Below are 22,093 nucleotides of genomic sequence, written 5' to 3' on the forward strand. Positions count from 1 at the left end.
AGAAAAGCGGTAGCTTCTTACCCCTTTTTGAATCTGCTGGCACAAGTAAATAGGTGTTTCTTAGTTGTTTTTAGCATATCTGACCCTGCAGATGTGTTTGGTATGATTGATTTGAAAATGACACTTTTTTCGATAAAAACCATATCTTCAAGCATTGAATATTTTTAAAAATGGTATACCATCAATTTTTAAATCTTATAAAACCTACTGCATGTCTGAATAGGATGTTCAAAGACTCTGTTCCTTTATAATCATGTATGTAAATAACATTCGTATTGTCAGATTTTAGAAAAAATTGGAAAAAATGATTTCTAAAGCTTGGTAAGGTAACGGTAGTCTAAAAAAGTTGTAGGCAGCTACCATATATATACATAAGGGTCAAAACATGAGGAATAAATCCATTTAAATGAGTTTTTTGTTTTTTTTTATTATTCTGACACTGTATATATGTTCAACGTGATTGAGTTACTAAGAATCAACAACTAAATTAGGTTCCTCAAAATTTTGAGTAATTAATTTTTTAAACCTTCAAAAACTTATTCACGGAATCAAATGCTCTGAGAGTTTATTTCTATAAAAGCATTCATCAAGATCACTTTTGTATTGGTCAAAATAAAAAAGTTTAAAAACCTATATATATATATATATATATGAGTGAAAGAGGAGGAGGGGGCGGGGGCAAGTACAAATATGTTTTTAGAGTTTTGTGTAATATATTAGATCCACGTATATAAATCTTAGAGTACATTTGGTTCGATTACATGAGATTAGGGGTGGCAATCGGGTCGGGTTGGCGAGTCGGGTTGGCGGGTCAGCATACCTCAACCCGAACCCGACCCGTTTATTAAACGGGTCGATTGTGGCAAACACTAACCGACCCATTTAATAAACGGGTAACCCGACATGACCCGCCAACCCGTTTAATAAATGGGTTGGGTCAGGAAAACGGGTTGGCGGGTCAGCGGGTTGGGTTGGTGGGTTGACCCGCCCACCTAACCCCTTTATTAAACGGGTCAGCCGGGTTGGCATACCCCGAACCCGACCCGTTTAATAAACGGGTTAGGCGGGTCGACCCATTTATTAAACAGGTTGGCTTAAGCCCAACCCGAACCCGCCTAAGAGGCGGGTCGTGTCAGGTTTTGCCACCCCTACATGAGATCACTTCTTCGCACACTTTAGAAAGTGAATCTCATTTGCACAGTACCCCAAAAACAACAAAACATAAAAATTATGTAACCCTAAATGTGAGATTTTAGAAAATGAATTTCATTTGCGTAAGATTTACTTTTTTTATAAGCTCTCATGACATTTTAAAAATTAATCTCTTTTAAATAGTATTTTCACTTTTAAAAAACGCAACCAATCGCACCTTTAGTATGCGTCGAGAGAGAGGGAGAACCTAGATGAATGACACGGCGGGCAGAGGTGACACCCTTTGTATCGAAATTACCAGAAAGTTAAAAACAGTAATTTCTCACATGTCTTTCATCAAAAACATAAATATAAATGTGATATTTATGTCTTTTTGGCTATTTATCATGAAAACCATGTAGTTTTTATTTTTAAATGTTTTTTATTTATAGTTTCTTATAAAGAAATATTTTTTATATGTTTACTTTATTTTTTATTGATGAGATTTTGACAAAAAAATGCAAGATTTAAAAAAAAATCAAATTCCTGCCAGTTTTTGGCTGCCGATATTTTGCCATTTTAAACTTTTGTCAATATGCTACCTGGATTTTCCGCTTGGTGAGAAATACTCGTAATGGGTCTGGGCCATTAGTTTTTCAGGTCATATCCTGGTCTGTTCTCTTTCTTTTCTATAAAAATAAAAAGAAGTCGTTGGCCATATGCTGGATGATTTGGATCCAGTCGGATCATATGTTCCGGCCTGGATCAAGCTGAAGACTAAGTATTTTACACGAGAAAAGCAGTCACGTTTTAGTTTTTTTTTTTTTTTTCCTATGACGAGGAACCCTTGCGGAAGCGAGAAAAAACTCAGGTGGGCCTCAGACCACCCTGTATTACCTGACCCACCTCTGAGAACTATGGACATGCCGGTGCACCGGTTTGATTCTGAGCCATCATCTCAGCACCTTCACAACAACCCTACTAGCCATGCGGGCGACCTCAGCGGCTGCATTTGCTAAAGAACTGGTTTGAGCAAACGATGGAGAAGTCAAATTGGATCGAGCTAGGGCCAATAGAATCAGGTTCCCATGTGCATTTCTTTTCTGCATGGACTTTATCCAAGTGTGAACCATAGATCGGATCCATCCTTCTCAGTTGGTCTCATTGGGTAGTATTCACGGGGCCGGTGGGGAGGGTCAATGGATCCAGCTGGTGGACGCGGAGCGTGTCCGACACTCAAATGGTGTCAGACTGGATCTCTCTCTCTCCAATCTCTGATCCAATAGACGTGTTTGCTGTTGATGTGACACCCTTGATTTTCTTTCCCATATTGCTCCCACGCATCCACTCAGGTCCGGCCATAAAGTGGGTAAGCAGCTACCACTTTCAATGTACATGTATGGGTAAATATTGGCTACAAATGAAAGTAAGGAACTAACAAATATAAGTCGCTTTTTTTTTTACATGGTTCGTTTAGTAGGAAACTTGTTTTGAATCATGTGATTATGACAAGTAATTATGCTTTTAAAGGGTCCAAAAATCAATGGCCCGCAATGTGCCAAAATTTTATAATTCAAAAAATCATATTTTTACATAAAAATGCACACTCAAAGGCTTGATCCTTAGTAAAAAACTATGTTGAACACATGATTTCTAGCTCTCTAGTTCCTTACCTTCAATAGGAATCAAACAACTTGCAAACACACACACATATATATATATATATATATATAGAGAGAGAGAAGTGGTAGCTTCCTACCCCTTTTTGAATCTGCTGCCAGCCTACCACAATAAATAGGTTTCTGAATTGTTTTTAGCATATCTGGCAGATGTGTTTGGTATGATTGATTTGAAAATGATACCTTTTTCAATAAAAAACATATCTTCAAGCATTGAATATTTTAAAAAAATGGTAAACCATTGATTTTTAAATCTTATAAAAGCTACTGCGTGTCGGAATAGGATGCTCAAATAGTCTGTTGCTATAAAATCAAGTATGTAAATCACATCAGTATGGTCAGATTTTAGAAAAAAATAGAAAAAACGATTTATAAAGCTCAGTAAGATAACGGTAGGCTAAAAAAGTTGTAGGCAGCTACCATATATATATATATATATAAAGGGTCAAAACATGATGAATAAATCCATTTAAATGAGTTTTTTGGATTTTTTTTTATTCTGACACTGTAGATATGTTCAACGTGAAGAATCAACAACTAAATTATGTCCATCAAAATTTTGAGTAATTGATTTTGAAATGATACTCTTCCCAAACAATTGTTGCTCCCTAAATAATGTATTAAAAAAAACAAGATCTCGAATCAGAAATGGAAAATCTTTGAAAAAAGGATGAATTTTTGCAACACTGCTTTGACCAATGTTGTCAGTATCGGTGGGTATGAGCCTGTATCGGCTGATACATATCGTATCCACAGAAAATCGATATGCATCGCCCTTGAATCAGCTTTTTTTTAATAAATAAAAAAATTAAAATTGTTTTTTAATATTATATTATTATTATTTTAATAAATTTAACACGTGTTACGTTCTGATTAACACATAATTTTTAATTAATTTTTGTTAGATTCAAAACGATTCACTTATCGGTATCGGCAGATTCACCTGAATAGTTGACCAAACTACCCATAGCGATACTGATAACATTGGCTTTGACCTTACAGAAAAGAGACCCGCACTTTCGGATGTAACAAAAAAAACAATGATGCAGTTTTTTTTTTTTTTGATAATCCAAGAAAAAACCCGTCTATCACCGACTGCACCTTGGCCGACTTTCAGTTTGTAAAACCCTTAAGGTCCCCCTGCCCACCGTGGAGTATACTCAGTTTCAACCTTGTGGACTCGTAGGTTTCGAACTTGTGACGTCCCATCGACTTGGTGACATTCACAAATCGCCCCTACCAGATGAGTGGAGCCCTTGTGTTCCAATGACAGTTAATCTTGCCAGGTCCAACGTAGGTATTAAGTTTTCAGAATCAACCGCGACAGAATCGACCGATCTCTCAATGGTAAAAGTGAAAAAAAAACGAGCGGGTCAAATCAATATCTGAGAAACAGTTTCCACCTCGAGATGACGGATTCCAGGGAAAATGAGAATCCGACAGATGAAGGTGTCCGGTAACCGAGGCGCGACCACAGAATTGCCCTGAGCCATAGATCGATCTAAACCCCGGTATCAACGCCTCAGAGACAGTCGTCCCACATCCCGAGCTCCATCGGACGGCCAGGAGGCCGCGACGATGCTCACGCCTCTCCGCCTTGAAGGCGTTGCCGTACTCGAAAGAGCCGCTCCATTGCCGTTAAGAGCTTTTAGGGAATCTCTCTGACGCCGTTTGGATCGTCTCTTCCGCCTCCTGTGGGCCCCAACAGCAGAACACGGTAAATATTTTCTTTTCTTTTTCTTTTTCATGGTTTCATAAAAAGACTTTTTTTGCCAAAAAAGGGAAAAGGAAATTGAGTGCGGAAATAGACACTCGAGATAATTCCAAGTCCCAACAAAGTTTTTTTGTTTAAACTACAAAATTGCCCTTGTCTATATAACAATAAACGATAATGCCCCTGTTCGGGAAGTGAAGTTGTGAACTCCCGATTCCACCAACTAAGACACCATTTTACTGAATCAGTCTTTATCCAGTAAGTATGAAGCCTCGTAACAAACACCTCACTTGGTTTGTTGTCCAACCGAGCTTAGAAGCGACAAAAGGTCACGGGTATGCTGCATCTTTTTTTGTTTGAAAGGCAAGTTTGGGTTAGGCAGACTCCCACAAGTTATTATTCAACGTACCACTCGGATTTGAACCTGCAACGTCCCACTACAACGAGACGTGCACTGACAGCTCCCCCGATGTTGTCAGTATAAGTATCACGCCCTGAATCGTTGGGCCACCGATTCAGCTGTAGGGGTTGATACCGATACTCAAGTAATTCGTTTTGGATCTGCCCAAAAATAAAAAAAAATATTATTATGTATCAATCATAACACATGTTAAAAGTTTAAATAATTTTAAAATAATATTTAAAACTAGGGCAGTCAAAGGGTCGATTATCCGACCCATCAGGGTGTATTCAAATTCACCCAAATAACAAATTGATGGGTATAGGTTTTGCCGAGTCATGACAATGAAATCTCAAACTCGGATCCGTATAATTTTAGAAGTTTACTTTTACTAAAAATACATATAAGATACTCAAGTCAGGTTGGGTACTTGACAAAAAAAAAAGGTTGAGTTGGGTACCTGAAAAAATCTTAACCCAAAACCCAGCGGGAATATTGCCGGGTTGGGTTCAGGTTGGCCCGGGTATTATTAGAGTTTAATACTAAGAATTTTGAATTCGGGTTTGGATCGAGTATCCTATAAAAACCTGACCTCTTAACACCCTCAACAAAAACCTTAATCCTACGATGAATTATGCAAACTAAAACAGCATCCGATCAGGGGACAATGAATTTCCTCTCTCTCTCCCCAAACATGGCATACAAACATAGCCTAATTTGATCTTGGAAAACCTTAGGGCTTGTTTGGAATCTTGGCTCTGGTAAAAGAGTTTATGCATTTGGTGGCCTCGACGTAAAATCTTGGTCAAACTATTTTGATGATCGTATTTGGAATCTCGGCGCTGGGATGAGCGTTTATGCATTTGGGATAAGAAGTGAGGCCCTTTCTCCTTCATACTAAATCATGGATTCGGCAGCTACCACCACAACTATTAGAGGTGGTAGCTGCCAAATCCAGGATTTGGCATTTGCCACTTCTTCAAATGCATAAACTCCATAAACCCCTATTCAGGGGCGTAGCTAGGGGGGTAGCTCAGTCCTGACTCCCGAAACAGTTAATTTTTTTTTTTAAAGCCCAGTCCTTGCCCAGGCCCCGATTTCATATGAAATAGATTTTTATCCATTTTTGTAGCCCAACCCTGACTGCAGCAAATAGTTTGATTTGTCCATATGAAATAGATTTTTATTAATAATTGTAGCCATTTTTTATTTTATCTCAATTTTTTTTTTCGGGGGCACTGCCCCCAAACCCCCGACTATGGCACAAATAAAATTTTTTTGCTACACCACTGTTTGCCCCCCCCCCTCACAGGAATCCTAGCTACGCCCCTGCGCCTATTCCAGCTACATTCCAAACAGGCCCTTACCAAACTCAACTCAATGGATTTGATTTGGTGGAAAATCTGACTTAGACCCATAGCTTTGATACTGCCACCCGGACCAACACTTTTGTAGTGCCTAGTGCGGCTAGTGCCCACAGCTTCAACGCCCTCTCTATTTGGGTCCGGACCCATCTCATTTTTGGCCCAAGTCGAGCGAGCTGGGCCCACCGTAACTCAGCCGAGTGGCAGGGACAGGCGGGGAAGCAGATCAGGTCATGTTGAAAATGAGCGTTTTTGCTCATGCTGACATCGTGGCCATCCGATTTGCATTTTAAAAAGCATAAAAGTCAATAAAACCACGTGGCATTCATCCAAAATGCAAACAGACGGCCACGATGTCAGCATGAGCAAAAACGCTCATGTTCAGCATGACCTGATCTGCTTCCGACAGGCGGACACCCACAGCAAACGCTGATGACTCATCTGTTGGTAGGTTTTTTGTTTGTTTTCTTTTTTTTTCAGAAATGACAACTGTGTCCCAGAAAAGGCAGGAACAGCGGAACAACGTCCATAAATTTTCGTCACAAGAAGGAAGAACGATTCTTTGGTCCAGGATTTGACTTAGCAGGAGTTTTTTAGTAATTTACTGACCCCACAGAAATGATTAATTTTTTTATTTTATTTTGAGGGTTGAAAAGGACACTCAAGGCGTGAGGGTGAGTCGTGAGAACTGATAACGCAAAAAAAGAGTGTCTCATTTTCATCTCCTCTGATTTCTTTTTTATTTTAATTTACTTTTCCTGATTTTTTCCTTTTCTATTTTATTCTTTTTTTTTCTAAATCATCTTCCTTCTTACTTGTTACTCTCAGCTTGGTATAAGATGAGAGAGAGAGAGAGAGGTGGGGTGGTGTTCTAATGGTGGTGCTTCGTTCAGCCGCTTGTGAAGGTTCCGGTTTCGTACGTTGCTTTATGTGAATTTCTGGCGGCAGAGAAAGAGAGAGAAGAAGAAGAAGAACTGAAGAATGTGGGGATATCTGGCTCTCCTCGTCTGCGTCTTGACATCGAATTTGGGATCCGTTCATGCACATACAGATCAATCAGATGGTGAGGCATCGATTTTCTCGATACCCACATCAGCCAAGCTCTCGATTCCATTGTTTGTGTGCACAAATCTCTCTATCTCTCACTCTTTTCTTGGGTTTGAAAAGTTTTTTTTTTTGTGTGTGTTTGGTTCTTTATTTTTTCTCTGGGGGATGAATGTATTGACTGTGATTGCGGTGTCTTGGCTGAAAGAGATTATGTTGGTGTGGTTGTTTTGTTTGTCAGAAAAAATGATTGATAATCGATTTCGAGAAACGCTGAAAATACAGAAACAGGAGATGGGTTTCCATGGATTTTGCATCTCCATGTGATTTCTTATTCTGGGGCGGCATTTGATCGGACCATGAGCGAGAGCGTGATGTTGAAACAACTAGCATTCTTTCTTTATGCGTCAAATATGGGATTTTTTTTTCTCATTTTCGAAAAGTGGGTTGGATTAAATCTAGAAGAAAAACCACATCTGGTGGTTCTACCTGGTGATTTTACTTTTATCGGAACCGAAAGGAGCTGTGGTTTAGTTTTTCCTTTGATTAACCTTGTTCATTTGCTCATTTATTTGAATGCAGTCACTGCTCTCAACACTTGGTATAGCAGCATAGGTTCTCCCTCTCAGCTGAACGGATGGAGTTCAAACGGAGGAGATCCTTGTGGTCAATCCTGGAGAGGCATTACGTGCTCTGGGTCGTCGGTTACAGAGATGTAAAGAATTCTTGTACTTGTACTTGTTTTGTTGTGTTCTGAAACTTCCCATTTTTTTTTCTGTATTGATTTATTTCAAGATCTTATTGATAGACGAAATTTCCTCTTAAAACCAAATTTCCGATGCTAAATGAAAAGGGAAAAACAAAAAATGAAAATCTCCAGACACCTTTGAGCTGTCATATTTAATTTTCGTGTTTTTGTTCAATATGTAATGTTATGTTGCACGCAAGGGATGAGTTGCATATTGTGTTTATTCTGTTTTCACTTGAATTTGAGCAGCAAACTATCGGGCGCTGGGTTGGCCGGATTGATGGGTTACAACCTCAACAGCTTCATGTCCCTGATTAACTTGTGAGCACCTGAGTTTGATTCCAATTTGGTCAGGTTTTATATTTTGGAGTTAATCTGATGGTGCATTACCATGCAGGGACTTGAGCAACAATCTCTTCAATGGAGACATACCTTACAACCTTCCTCAAAGTTCTCAGCAGATGTAAGTTGAGAATGTGAATTTCTATCTTCTAGAGTCCAGTGTCAGCACGGTTATCTGAGTTGTTTCTATGATAATTGTGTAGAAATCTTTCTGGGAACAACTTTACCGGAAGAGTCCCGTATTCAATTTCAAAAATGACTTCTCTTGCATACTTGTGAGTGGCATTCTTGTGGTTTTCCCTTTTCTTTCGTTTCCTTAAAAAAATGCGCATTGGGCCCTGTTTTCACTTGACACTGTGAATAAGATTGTGGTCTTCTGGGTGGTTGCAGAAATCTTGCCCATAACCAACTTCAAGTTCCATTGGATGACATATTTGGACATCTTCCAAATCTGGCCACTTTGTAAGTTGACTTCTTTTTTTTTTCCTCTCGATTGTGGATCCTCCTGCAACCGTTTTGCAGATATTGCTGTATCTGTGGGATGCCATCTTGAATGTGTGTTATATATTCTTGATTGTGTTTGGGCCTTAGTTTGTTTCAGTCTGTTTTTCACTTTTCCCATTCTTGAGTCCCAAAGCTGCATTCTGATTGCAATGTGGGACACCACATCACTTCTGTTGATGGAAAATTGGAAATTTAGTTTTTTTTTCTCACAACGAATTAATCAAATTCCAGACTTCATTTTTTTATGAATTTGCTGAGACTCTTTATCTATTCACAAGCATAAAGATCAATTTAAATCTAATAATAAGCTTGTAGATAAGTATTTTTTCTGTAACTATGGTGGAAGCTATATGTGGAGTTCCCTTCAGTGGAAAATTAGCCAATCCATCATAATCATACTCAGAGTCATCTGTTTCTGGAAGTTATTAATCAAGCAAATGCCTCCAGGCCATGGAATTGACCTGGCCTAATTGTCAGCTTAATCTTCAAAGAGTTAGATGTTGGGTGTACACTATGAACTGCTAATGGTAACTCTATTGTTGAGGCTCATCCTCTTTAAGATGAACGATCTGCTTGCTCCTAGATGTCATGATCCAATACAGAAATTTCAATCTATTGGGTCTTTTGTTCTTATCTATCCTCCACCTCTCACACTGTTTGCATCATTACATTGGTCAGAATTAGGACCCCGATATTAAATTTCTGTCTCTACTCTCACACTGTAAGATGCTATGTGTGCACACCAAGGTTCTGCATTTTGTTACCACCTGCCCTAAGAAATGTTAGGAATATCTTTTGAAGTTTTCGATCTAGTCCACGGTTCAGGTCAGTTCCTGCGAACCAATCTGGTGGTCTAGGTCATGGATCGTTGATGAAGCCTGAGTTTTGCTTCTTGTTGTGGATGGACTCTATCTTTATTCCCTTATTTAATTTTTCATTATAGATTTACTTTACTGGTTTAATTATTATAGATTAGAATCAGATATAAATTGATCATGCTGATCATCTAATTGCTATTCATAAATTAAATGCATTGGAGTACTAGTGTGTACATTGCACCTGAATATATACATGGTGATGTTCATTTCTTACCCTGTTACCCAAAACGAGTTTTATTGGATAATATTGAGAGGCCCTTTCTTCTCTTTCAGAGACCATGGATGGTCATTCTATTGTTGTCATTATTATTTTATTCATTGAAATTTGTTATTTTTTTGTTGTCGCTGGGCAGTCACACTTTGATTTTTCAGGGATTTATCTTATAATAGTTTGCCTGGCAATCTTCCCTCTACTTTTAGCAACCTTTCCAGTCTCACTACACTGTGAGTGAACAACAGAAGACTATTAATTTTTCCATTTCCATGTTGGTCTTATTTATGCAGTATCATTGTTATTTTTCTTGTCACAGGTATCTGCAAAACAACCAGTTCACAGGCTCTATTGATGTCCTTGCCTATCTTCCACTACAAGACATGTAAGTGGAAGATGTACTGTGAGGAAATTTTTCATCTCCTTAAAGCGTGAGGGTATGTAGTACATCATCAATTTATTTTGGTTGCAGGAATATTGCACATAATCATTTTACTGGTTGGATACCAGCACAATTGAGAAATATCAGAAACATCCAGTGAGTAATTTATTAGTCATAAAAGAAATTTCCTATTTATCTGGCTTGAAGAAATTTGAAGTGCTTCTAAATTGCTACCCTGTTATAGGTTGTTTCTAACAGCAATTGTTGTGATATACTGCTCATGAAATTTTTTCAGGACAGATGGTAATTCATGGAACACAGGCCCTGCACCACCTCCACCACCATTTACACCACCACCACCTGCTAGAGCGGGTCATAATTCTGGTGGTAATAACAGCCCAAGTGGAGGAGGCGGAAAGAAATCAAGCATAAGTGGTGGGGGTATAGCTGGAATAGTGATAACTCTTTTAGTTATTGGAGGGATTCTAGCATTTTTCCTATTAAGGAGGAGGAGATCTAGACGCTCCTCTGATGAAGAAAAACTTAACCAGGATCAGCCCTTTAGCCTTCTTGGATCAAATGAAATTAAAGGTAATCAAATAGGTTCCTTGATATTAGGTTTGCAGTTGACAATTTCTATTGTTACTGCCTAATGCTATTGTCTTTTCGTTTTTTTGTATTGAATTACTTGTGCTTGGTGTTCAGCTAATGTATTTCAAGAGTTGTATGTGTAATTGTTAGGTTAAGAATTGTAACATTTCTTCCTGTGCCTCCTATAAGAACAAAACTATTCACGATTCATTTTCATAACAATGCCCGATTATCTATGGACAAGAATTAGACATGGAAAACTACTATGGTGTAAACTTTATCATGAATATCACTGCCTTCTGTTGACATAGTTGGTGTTACATACGCAACATATGTCTATCCTCACAGAACCAGTTGATCAAAGACTGAGGGATTCTTTCAATCACTCATGTTGGATCTTAACCATGGATTTTTTGGAAAATATAGGATCTTGATCCCCCCCCCCCCCCCCCCCCAACACACACACACACAATGGATACATAATTACATATGCATATACATCTCTCTATATATTATATTGGTTTCAGTGTTGCGAAAAGCGTTGAGGCGTAGCGAGGCGCTCCACCAAAAACCTAGGCGAGGCATAAGCCTCGAGGCGTAAATCGTAAGCCTCAATTTTTTTTTGAAACTTTAAAAAAATATCTGAAAATACAAATAAAAAAAAATGCTTTATTGATGAAATAATGACCAATAAAAAATAGAAAATCTCAAATAAGTACTAAAAAATATGAGATTAACATATAAAAGTAACTAAAAACTGATTATATAACTGGAAAATATATGATATTAACCAAAAAAGTTAAAATTTACTAAGAAACTGATTACATAACTGAAATAACTGAAAAATATATGAGATTATTCTAAAAAATATAAGATTAACATATAAAAGTAACTAAAAAAATGATTACATAACTGGAAAATATATGAGATTAACCAACAAAAGTTAAAATATATGAGATTATTCTAAAAAATATGAGATTAACATATAAAAGTAACTAAAAAACTGATTACATAACTGAAAAATCTATGAGATTAACAAGAAAAAGTTAAAATATACTAAGAAACTGATTACATAACTGAAATAACTGGAAAATATATAAGATTAACCTACAAAAGTTAAAATATATGAGATTATTCTAAAAAATGTGAGATTAACATATAAAAGTAACTAAAAATTGATTACATAACTGGAAAATATATGAGATTAACCAACAAAAGTTAAAATATACTAAGAAACTGATTACATAACTGAAATAACTGAAAAATATATGAGATTAACCTACAAAAGTTAAAATATATGAGATTATTCTAAAAAAATATGAGATTAACATATAAAATTAACTAAAAAACTGATTACATAACTGAAAAATATATGAGATTAACCAACAAAAGTTAAAATATATTAAGAAACTAATTACATGACTGAAATAACTGAAAAATATACGAGATTAACCAACAAAAGTTAAAATATAGTAATATACTAATAACTTATTACATAACTGAAATAACTGGAAAATATATGAGATTAACCTACAAAAACTTTGTTGATTGTCTCTGAAATCTTTTTGTAAAAATAAATTATTTTTTTTGCGCTTTGAGGCATAGACGGCCGTGCCTCAAGGCGAGGCACACCTTTTGTGCCTCAAGGCGTGTTTTTGATAACATGATTGGTTTATTTGACATTAGAACTTTTATATTAACATTAGCTGTGTTCAACTGATTCAAATGATCAAAATACCTTAAAAGCGATGGTCTTTTTTGAAATTCACCTTGTTACTTTTTGAAAAGAGGTTCTTTTTTTTCTTACAAAACAAAGGACTCATCTTACCAAAAAGGTAGCCTTACATTTTAAAAAATGCTATTGCTTTTAAGGGTGTTTTGATCTGCTGGCATTAAAATAAAAGGTTTAACATTAAATAAAAACCTTATAATTTACATGCCTATATGTAAAGCAAAATACTATATATTTGTATACATATGGAGAGAGAGAGAGAGAGAGTCTATTGTGGTTTTGAAACATGATAGAACACTTGGATGGATCTAGCTGCGGGATGTTGGATCTAAAAGTACAGGTGTTTAGCATAATTTATTTACTAGGGAAAATGTTTGCTACTAACGTTTGTATGTATAAACGCCTCTAGATCACCATGGCACAGGTTGTTTTGATATAATTGGACCTCATAGCTGGATTTAGCATGACCGAAATAGGAGGGATCAGTTTTTGAATTGTTTTTGAATTTTTTGATGAAAAATGCGATTTTATGACCCAGGAAAGTATTGCACATTGTAAAGGGTTGATTTTTGAAGCACTATAAAACCTGCCTACATGTTTTAATTGGATGTTCTAAGATCAGATTCCCACTAAGAAAAACATTTCGATCACGCCTATAAGATTAGTTTCATGAAAAAAACCAAAAAAAAGGCATTTGTACATACAAACCTTTTTTGCAAATATGCTCCCTATCTACTTCGTTTGTATGTTTGATAATCTCCATTTCCCTGAGATTAATTTTTCAAAGATAGGAACAAATCAAGAGCTCACAATTCATGAATATGAGGGTAGTTTTACACTGCCTCAACTATCATGTTGGAACCAATGAAAATAGTAAATGAAATATGCCAAGCATGATTCAGATGGTAGCTCACAATTCTCTCTCTCTCTCTCTCTATATATATATATATATAATGTAGTCAATTCTACCTACAATCTAGATGGAATTTCACTATACATGTTTTCGCTCAATATAACCTCATAAATGTGTTCAACACAGTTGATTTAGTGGAAATTGACTCTTTGATCATGTTTTTTCAATGAAACAATATGTTTCTTGAGTCGGGAAAAATTAGTGCATTTACAAGAACCTGTACACCGGTCACAATCAGGCAATCAAAAAGCTGGTTCCTACTAAAAATGACATGTAGATCACATTTATGATGTCATTTGGCAAAAACAAAAAAATCAAAGTAGTTTATACTATGGTTATACATATTGTACGATATGGTACAATAGATATCGTTACTTCTGTGTTTTGCGATACAATACACACTCGTATTTCGATATGAGTGTGTATCATACCCGTATAAGGTGTATCATACGATACACATGAAATAATGTGTATTGTATGATATAGTATTGACACACTTAAAATGTAACGACCCCAACTAATCTTCGTAAAAATAGTGCATTTTTTTTTAAACATTTGCAGAAACAAACCCAAGGATCCGGGGCTTCACAGATTTAATATACCAAATTACAAATAGACTGTGCATTGAATAAAAAAAGAATAATAATTCAAACTTTATTAATCAATGAATAAATGTCAAATAAACTAAGACAGTAAAATCGTCTATCACATAATGAGCCACACTATCAGAGAACTCAAAACTAGTCATATAAGGCTCGCAGTCTCCAGTCAGCCAATCGAGACATCACTGAGCATCTGAGCCTGTAAAATAATTTTATGAAAATGGGTAAGAACCAAAGTTCTTTGTATGAATTCTTCTAAAAATTAAAACAATAAGAAAATAATATAAACCAAATTCATGCATAAATTTCAGAAGAATATCACAAAAACAATTTACCACAATTAACTTACCATTCAAGCATTTAAACAAATATCATGCAATAACAATTATCATGTGAAACAAAATAAGCATGAATGCATGAACTAATGCTGAACAGTAAAGATGCATGATTCAATGCACTTGCATGAATAACTTATTAATTGTCACATAGACTCTTCTAATATGGCACCGCACCCGGGCGGGTGCGACACTTGGACACAATTTTCTTTGTGTTAGGTGAACTTAATCACACTGAGGTCCATTTCTATCCAAAAGTAGATTCAATTAACCCTAATCAAGTCCATTTTTATCTATATTATATATATAAATACATAAATGCACACAAATACATGAAGTGTTAACTTAAAACTGTTAAAATTTATATATATATATATATCCTCCCCACACGCCCGCACCCAAGGTTTTTTTAAGTGCCACGTCTCCGCACCCGCACCCGCACCCGCACCTATGTGACATAGCTTGTTAAGTTATTTATCAGAGTTGATTTTGCATGTATGTCCCTATTAAATGCACTCAATTTTAGTTTTCACTTTTTCTTAAACCCGCAAATACTCAAAACGGGTACAAAATTCTCGAAGTCCAAGTTAGGTTTTCAGTTGTAGCTTAATATACAATTTATATTTTATTACAAGGATTCGACCTTATTCCTCGATCAATATCAAGAATCAACACCATCCATCAGAACATTAAAAATCAACATATAATGTCGGGACATCTAGAAAATCAACATTCACTGACGTTATTTTCTTAGTATACTAATAACTACAACTGAGTCAACACCACTACCACCATGCAAAGTGGCAGTATCTTCCTAAAATTGTGGTCACGAGGTGAACCACCATATCGGGTTCAGGAGAACAATCACACATAGAGTTTTAGTATCCTCACGGTTCCCTAAAATCGTCATCTAAGATTTTCACACTTTGGAAGTGACATCAATGATGATATTAATTACACTGTTTGATCTCTTTTACTTTTTTCAAATAACTTTAAGTTCTTTAGACAAGAACCATTTTGTAAATCAACTTGCAAAACCAATTTTAGGCCCTGACCCGTAAAATATAACAATGCAATTAATTTTGGAAAAATCATTAATCTTTTAGAGATAAATTTTGTAATGCATAAATTAAAATCAACAATAAATAGAGCAACACATGCTCCTAGCCTATACGGCCTGCAGTAGTTCACACCTGACCACTACAACATCTCAAAAGTGATTTATGCATCTTTTGCAAAATTTTAGTGAAAATGCAAGACACAACTTGGTTCAAAACATGTTCACAGTGCACATTTAAATACACAACATGAATCCACATAAAGCCAAACGCATATGCATGCGAACAAATGATTGCAACACTCATTATCATGATCAATTCCATGCATAAACACCCAAACATGCATACAATCATATTTATGCAAACATCAAAATAAATTTCAGATTCCATAAGTATAATATGCACATTTGCAACATGGTATTCGAATGCATAAGTATACATAACCAAATCAAAACATATAATCGGATACGTAATCCTGTAGTCAACATGAATTTGAGTTTGCACATGGCAAAATTGTTCAGATTTAACATACACGACACAATAGCAAATCTGATCATATTGCAAACCCAACACACTAGAAAATCTGATCAGATTGCAAATACAACTCACATAGACAAATTTGATCAGAACAAATCTGATCAGATTGTTCATGCACACACCCATCGACAGCCTGACCAGGTTGCACATGCACACATTATGCCAAATCTAATCAGATTGCATACGCACAAAACCTTGGCAAATCTTATCAAAATGCACAAGTTCACACGTTGCCAAATTTGATCAGATTGCACAAGTACAAGACATTGGAAAATCTTATTAGAATGCGCAGGCACATACATGGGCAATCTGATCAGATTGAACATGCATACACATCGACGGTCTGATCAAATTGCACATGTACACCCATCGACAGTCTGATCAGATTGCACATGCATACATACAATGCAAATCTGATCACAGCATAAAAAAATAACATATTGCATGTTTGATAACAATATAAAAAAATAACCTATTGGCAGGTCTGATGAGTCTGCACATACACATCGACAGTCTGATTAGATTGCACAACAAAATACATCGGTAGTCTGATCAGATTGCACAACATATTTCGTCAGTCTGATCAGATTGCACATGTATGCACGTCGACAATCTGATCATATTGCACATGTACACACACATCGTAAGTCTGATCAAAATGCATATGCACAATATATATCGGCAGATCTAAAAACAATATTAAAATATCATATTGACAGATCTGTAACATCAACAAAAACATATCGACAGATCTGATCAGTCTTCATCAAACACATATCGGCAGATTGGATCAGACTGCGTAAAGACAATATATTAGCAGATCTGATCAGGTTTGCTAATATGTTGAAATCGGCAAAATTTGATTAGATCAAATCTGATCCAGTCATTTTTTTTTCAGAACATAAAAAGAATCAACAAATATCAAGGTCAACTTGGGCAATATATATATATATATATATATATTATATTCAACATGCTTGGCTATAAAAAGAAATCGACAACATGTATCTCACATTATGTGCTATCTAAAATCAACAAAAGTTGAATACATTCTTTTCCTTTTTTTTTCCTCCTCTCTCCCACACGAGTTTGGGGCTCTCTCTCCCTCTCTCTCTAGAATCATGATTTCTAGAGAGAGAGAGGAGACCGACCCCCTTTTTATATCTTGTGTTTAATAATTTATTTTATTTAATAAATTTTTTAATTAAGACTTATCTAGAGGGTGACTTTCCCTCTAGGTGGCTTAACACAAATAGAGTTCTACTTTATGTAGAACTCTATATTATCCTTTGAATTATCCTTTTTTTTAATTATTTTATTTTATTTTATTTATTATTTATTTTTTTATATAATATTTTGGGAATATTCTAGAGGGTGTCACCCCCACTCTAGAAGCCTCCCTAGAGTAGAGTTCTACTCCAAGTAGAACTCTACCTACCCAATTTAAATTTCAAAGTTTTAAATTGGTTATATATGGATTTTGGATTTAGATTCAGATCCAAGATCCAAATCTATATCCAAAATCCATATGAATCTGGGTCATGGATTGGGTCAAGATCCATATTTTCTTGGGTCAAACGGAGCGGATTCAATCCAATTCAGAAAAAGACAAAAATAGAAGCATGTCATTTTTGAAAAATGCGATTTTCAGGCCAATCGTAACCCGATTTCAGAAAAACAGAACACCAACGTGCTCAAAATTATGAGGTGCATCTAACAGTATAATTACCTAATTTTCGCCTCCGAATTTCGCCTAAATTTAACCTAGATTTTGCTCAAATTTAAAGGTTAAAAACTAGAAATTTCTCAAATTATATTTAGCTTGACTAGATCTTGTTAGTGGGTTCTGGTTCACGCCCAGACCCAGCTGACGTCACCTAGATTTTAATATATTTTTCATATTTTTTATCATTTTCATTAAATAATTAATTAAAAATTCATAATTTTCAAAATTAAAAATCATAGAAAAATACATGATATTACATGAAAAGTTTTAAAGTTATATATATTTTATTTTGGGTTTAAAAGGCCTCTTGAGGGACGAGTTATTCATATGTCTATAGTTCATCAGAAGGAAACCCACGAACCCTAGGTTCTGCCAATTTGTGAGCAAGGGAGAGGGTTTTTGCGATTTTATCAAGTACATTTTCATTATTTTTTCAGTCAAGAAAGTTGGTTGAAGTACAAAATCCCTAATCTGTGCTTCTTATTTAGTGTTTTTGGGAAAATGTGTGTTTTATGCTTCTAAGTTTTTTAATTGGTTATATTTTATTTTAGATCCTCCGATGTTGTCTTCATGTTTATGTCATATTGGAGGTGATCCTCCATGGCAATACTGTGGAAGCATTGATGATGTACCACGAATAGGGTTACCATGAATTTGAGATGTCTGTTTTGTGATGCTATTATTATAAGTGGATTACATAGATTTAAACAATATATTGCGGGTCAAGATCAAAATGTACATCCATGTGATTCTCCATCTATTCTTGCAACTTTTCATGTTGATGTTATTGTTCAACTAGAAGAATTTCGAAGAAAAAATTTGCAAAAAGGCAAAGATGAAGGATTTTCAACCATTGTTCCAGATTTTGAAGATGATGATGATGATGATAACCCACTTGCCAAAAACATGGCCCAACATAAAGAGATCATCGAGCAGTAGTTGGATGCAGAACTTAGGAAATACAATATTGATGGTTGGCAAATAGGCTCTAGAAGATAGTTTAGTTTTAGGATCTTTATTGATGAAGATTGACATGCAACGCGATGGTTAAATATAATGTTTTTAGTCATCATGAACTCTTAGTAGTTTAGTTATGACTTGTGACATTTTAGTATGACTTGGATGTGAATTTAATATTGTTAGTTAATTGGTTAAATGTAAGGCTTTAATTATGTTTAAAATTTAAATTATGTAGTCTTTTATTTACATTGTCAGTTATCAGTTGCATGGTTTGTTATTAATTTAAATTATGTAGTTGCCTTCATATGTGATTTTATGGTTGTATTTTGTGCAATTCATCATTGTTTTATGTGATATGATTGTTTTAGAATATATGTTAATTTTTTTCTAGATATTTTTGGTATTTTTGAAAAATTTTATTAAAAATTTATGATAAGTTTACAATACAATGTTACTTTGGGCATTTGTACAATTGGAGCAAACTCTCACCCTATGTATATGTATGTATGTACCTACCTAGGGAAGGGGGACCGTCCAACCCAATGAAGGTCCAAAATCTACATGTTCGGATGGCTTTCCTTCTCCAATGATTGAGTGGTTCATCAATAGATCTTATATATTCAATCTTTATGATTTATTAGTAAAAAATATGCTTTACATGAATATTTTACAACATCCAGACATTTTTCAAAACATGAAAAATCAATGGCATACAATGCATTTAACTTTTTAGAATACAAAGTATTGTGTATTGTTGATTTTTAATGCTTTAAAGAGCACATCTAGATATTGACAAATCATAATCTAAAACATGTTGCTTACTAATAATGATAAAAACCCACTATTTAGAGTCCAATTGATGAAAATCTCAATCGTTAGAGAAGGAATGCTGCCTGATCATAGTGAAGGAATGCTGCCTGATCATCGTTGGTTGTAGATTTTGGACCTTCCTCTGGTGTACACTGGTCGATAACCGCTCTCGTCTGACACCATAAATGTGCTCAGCATAGTTTTGTTTGCTAGGGGTCACTTGTTGGATTGTATTTTTTTCTGGAGTACAGTCATGTGCTTTTGAGTTGTGAAATTTGGTAGTTTGTCATGTTGATTGTTTGTACAAAAGTCCTCATACACCTTAATCACATGATCTGAAATTTGTTTTTCACTAAACCATGTTGTGCATATCGATTGTGTTCTAGCCATCCAATGATTTGATTGCATGGTCCAAAATGGGTGCACACCTACCAATTTCTCTCTTTCTACGCACATACATACACACACACATATATATAACTTTAAACTGGTTCTAGCAGTGTTCAACTAATTGAAATGATTAAAACACACTTAAAAGCAATGACATTTTCCAAAATACACAGTTCTTTTTTCAAGGTCAAAAGGTCACTTTTACTTTTCAATTCAATTTACTAAGTGCACCTTTTTGTTTCTTGAAAGTTATGTGGTGTTTCCATCCAAAATAAAGAATCACTCTGTGCCTAATAGTAATTATGTACTTTGAAAAATGCTATTACTTTTAAGGGTGCTTGGTCATTTCAATCAGTTGCATGCTGCTAACATTAATACAACTGGTTGAAAGTTACATAGGTGCAGGTTGTTTTGATCCAATTGGACCTTATAAATGGATTCAGCATGGTTCAAATGCTTGGAATCATTGTTTGAAATTGGGATCATGTCTTTTTTTTGGATAATACAAGGGAGAGATGATTTTGGATTATGTCTTTTGGATCTAAAAGTCATGAAAATATTGTAAACTGTGGGCCTTTGATTTTTAAAGCTTTTCAAAATCATGACTGAACATTGTAATCAGATGATCCAAGTGCCGATTCCCACAAACCAAAACATGTGCATCACACCTATGAGGTTAGATTCGTGAAAAACAATAAAAAAAGATGAAAAAAGAAAATAAAAGAGGTGTTTGTACCAGATATTGACCCATATATATCATAGTCACAGATATCAGCAATATTTTTAAAATATTGCGATATTATAGCTGCATTTTCAGCAAACTATATCAAAGGAAAAATATTGCGATATTTTGAAAATATTGGCAATATAATCATATCATGATATTATCACAAGAATCTCGCGATATTTTCAAGTATTTTTACTGTTTTTGCTTATTTTCTGCATCTTAAATGTCTTTCTTCTATTACTTTTTTTTACTAATTTCTTTTATTGTATATGTATTTTATTACCTAAACATGCTATTTTCTTACTTAGTTTTGTTATTTTTATATTAAAACAAAATTTAAGCCCTGAGTTTTTCCTAAGATTTATCACCTACCTATAATATTGCGAGAAATAGCCTCACCGAGATATAACCAATACTGATATTTGTGACTGATATCACTCTTGCCTTTATTCTTGAATTGAAAATATGATCAACATTCTTTCTGCAAGCAAAACTCTGCCATATAAATCTTCCAGTGTATCTTTTAATTATTTAAAGATGAACTGAGGTACTTGTATTTCATTTGGTAGAAATGAAATCTGTACAATCGTCTGCTTCAACTACACCAGTGACATTGCAGCCAGCTCCAGCGAAGACTCTTAAGCTCCCACCTCTTGAACGACACAAATCATTCAATGATGATGAGCAACCGAAAAAAAAGATCACTGTTAAGAAAGCTAATATACCTCCAATCAATGCATCAGTGTACTCTGTAGCGGATCTGCAGATGGCCACGTGCAGTTTCAGTGTGGACAATCTTATTGGTGAGGGGTCAATTGGGCGTGTTTATAAGGCTCAATTTCCTGATGGAAAGGTCTGCTTCTTTCATTTGTTGCAGAGTTTTATTTTTTAATGGCCTTTTCCCCCTTGCTGTTTATGTCATTGTGATAATTTTGATAGCCAGAGTTTCTATAAGTTTGTGTTATTGTTGTATTTGATAATTGTGTGTGTGAAACTCTCTCTCTCTCTCTCTCTCACACACACACACAGGCGTGTCTGGTTGGAGGGTATGGAAGAATGAAGTGTGTAATCATCTACTTTAGACATTTCCTTAGGAAAGTAAATTGGTAACCAGGAGAAAATGATGAAATAATGTTTGACAATATGGACTAAAGCATCTTGGTGACATTTCATGGACTGAAAGGATCCCTTCAACTACAGCTTCTCTTTCTTCATATCTATACCTGGAGTAGTTAGATATCATAATCTGCTACTCATATGTCCCAGCCGGAAAAAAAAAGATCACTGTTAACAGAGCTAATATACCTCCAATCAA

At 35.3% G+C, this 22,093-nt stretch overlaps 1 protein-coding gene across 2 annotated transcripts in view; it reads left to right on the forward strand.

Moving 5' to 3' along the window:
• The first annotated feature begins 7,122 nt into the window (after positions 1–7,122).
• LOC149827546 (protein STRUBBELIG-RECEPTOR FAMILY 6-like) overlaps positions 7,123–22,093 on the forward strand; it is a 51,808-nt gene continuing 36,837 nt past the window's right edge. Inside the window, exons 1-11 of one of the 2 annotated variants that reach the window (XM_090019457.1) lie at positions 7,123–7,351; positions 7,915–8,047; positions 8,330–8,401; positions 8,478–8,543; positions 8,626–8,697; positions 8,813–8,884; positions 10,177–10,248; positions 10,335–10,400; positions 10,488–10,553; positions 10,693–10,988; positions 21,348–21,631. In XM_090019457.1, coding sequence (XP_089875583.1) covers positions 7,270–7,351; positions 7,915–8,047; positions 8,330–8,401; positions 8,478–8,543; positions 8,626–8,697; positions 8,813–8,884; positions 10,177–10,248; positions 10,335–10,400; positions 10,488–10,553; positions 10,693–10,988; positions 21,348–21,631 — 1,281 coding nt within the window. In that variant the 5' untranslated portion in view covers positions 7,123–7,269. The remainder of the gene's footprint in view (positions 7,352–7,914; positions 8,048–8,329; positions 8,402–8,477; positions 8,544–8,625; positions 8,698–8,812; positions 8,885–10,176; positions 10,249–10,334; positions 10,401–10,487; positions 10,554–10,692; positions 10,989–21,347; positions 21,632–22,093) is intronic. The other variant, XM_090019458.1, reaches the window with a different exon arrangement.

Source organism: Nuphar pumila, chromosome 10, assembly GCF_984573655.1.
Source record: "Nuphar pumila chromosome 10, dmNupPumi1.hap1.1, whole genome shotgun sequence".
In the NCBI taxonomy this organism is placed as follows: Eukaryota; Viridiplantae; Streptophyta; class Magnoliopsida; order Nymphaeales; family Nymphaeaceae; genus Nuphar; species Nuphar pumila.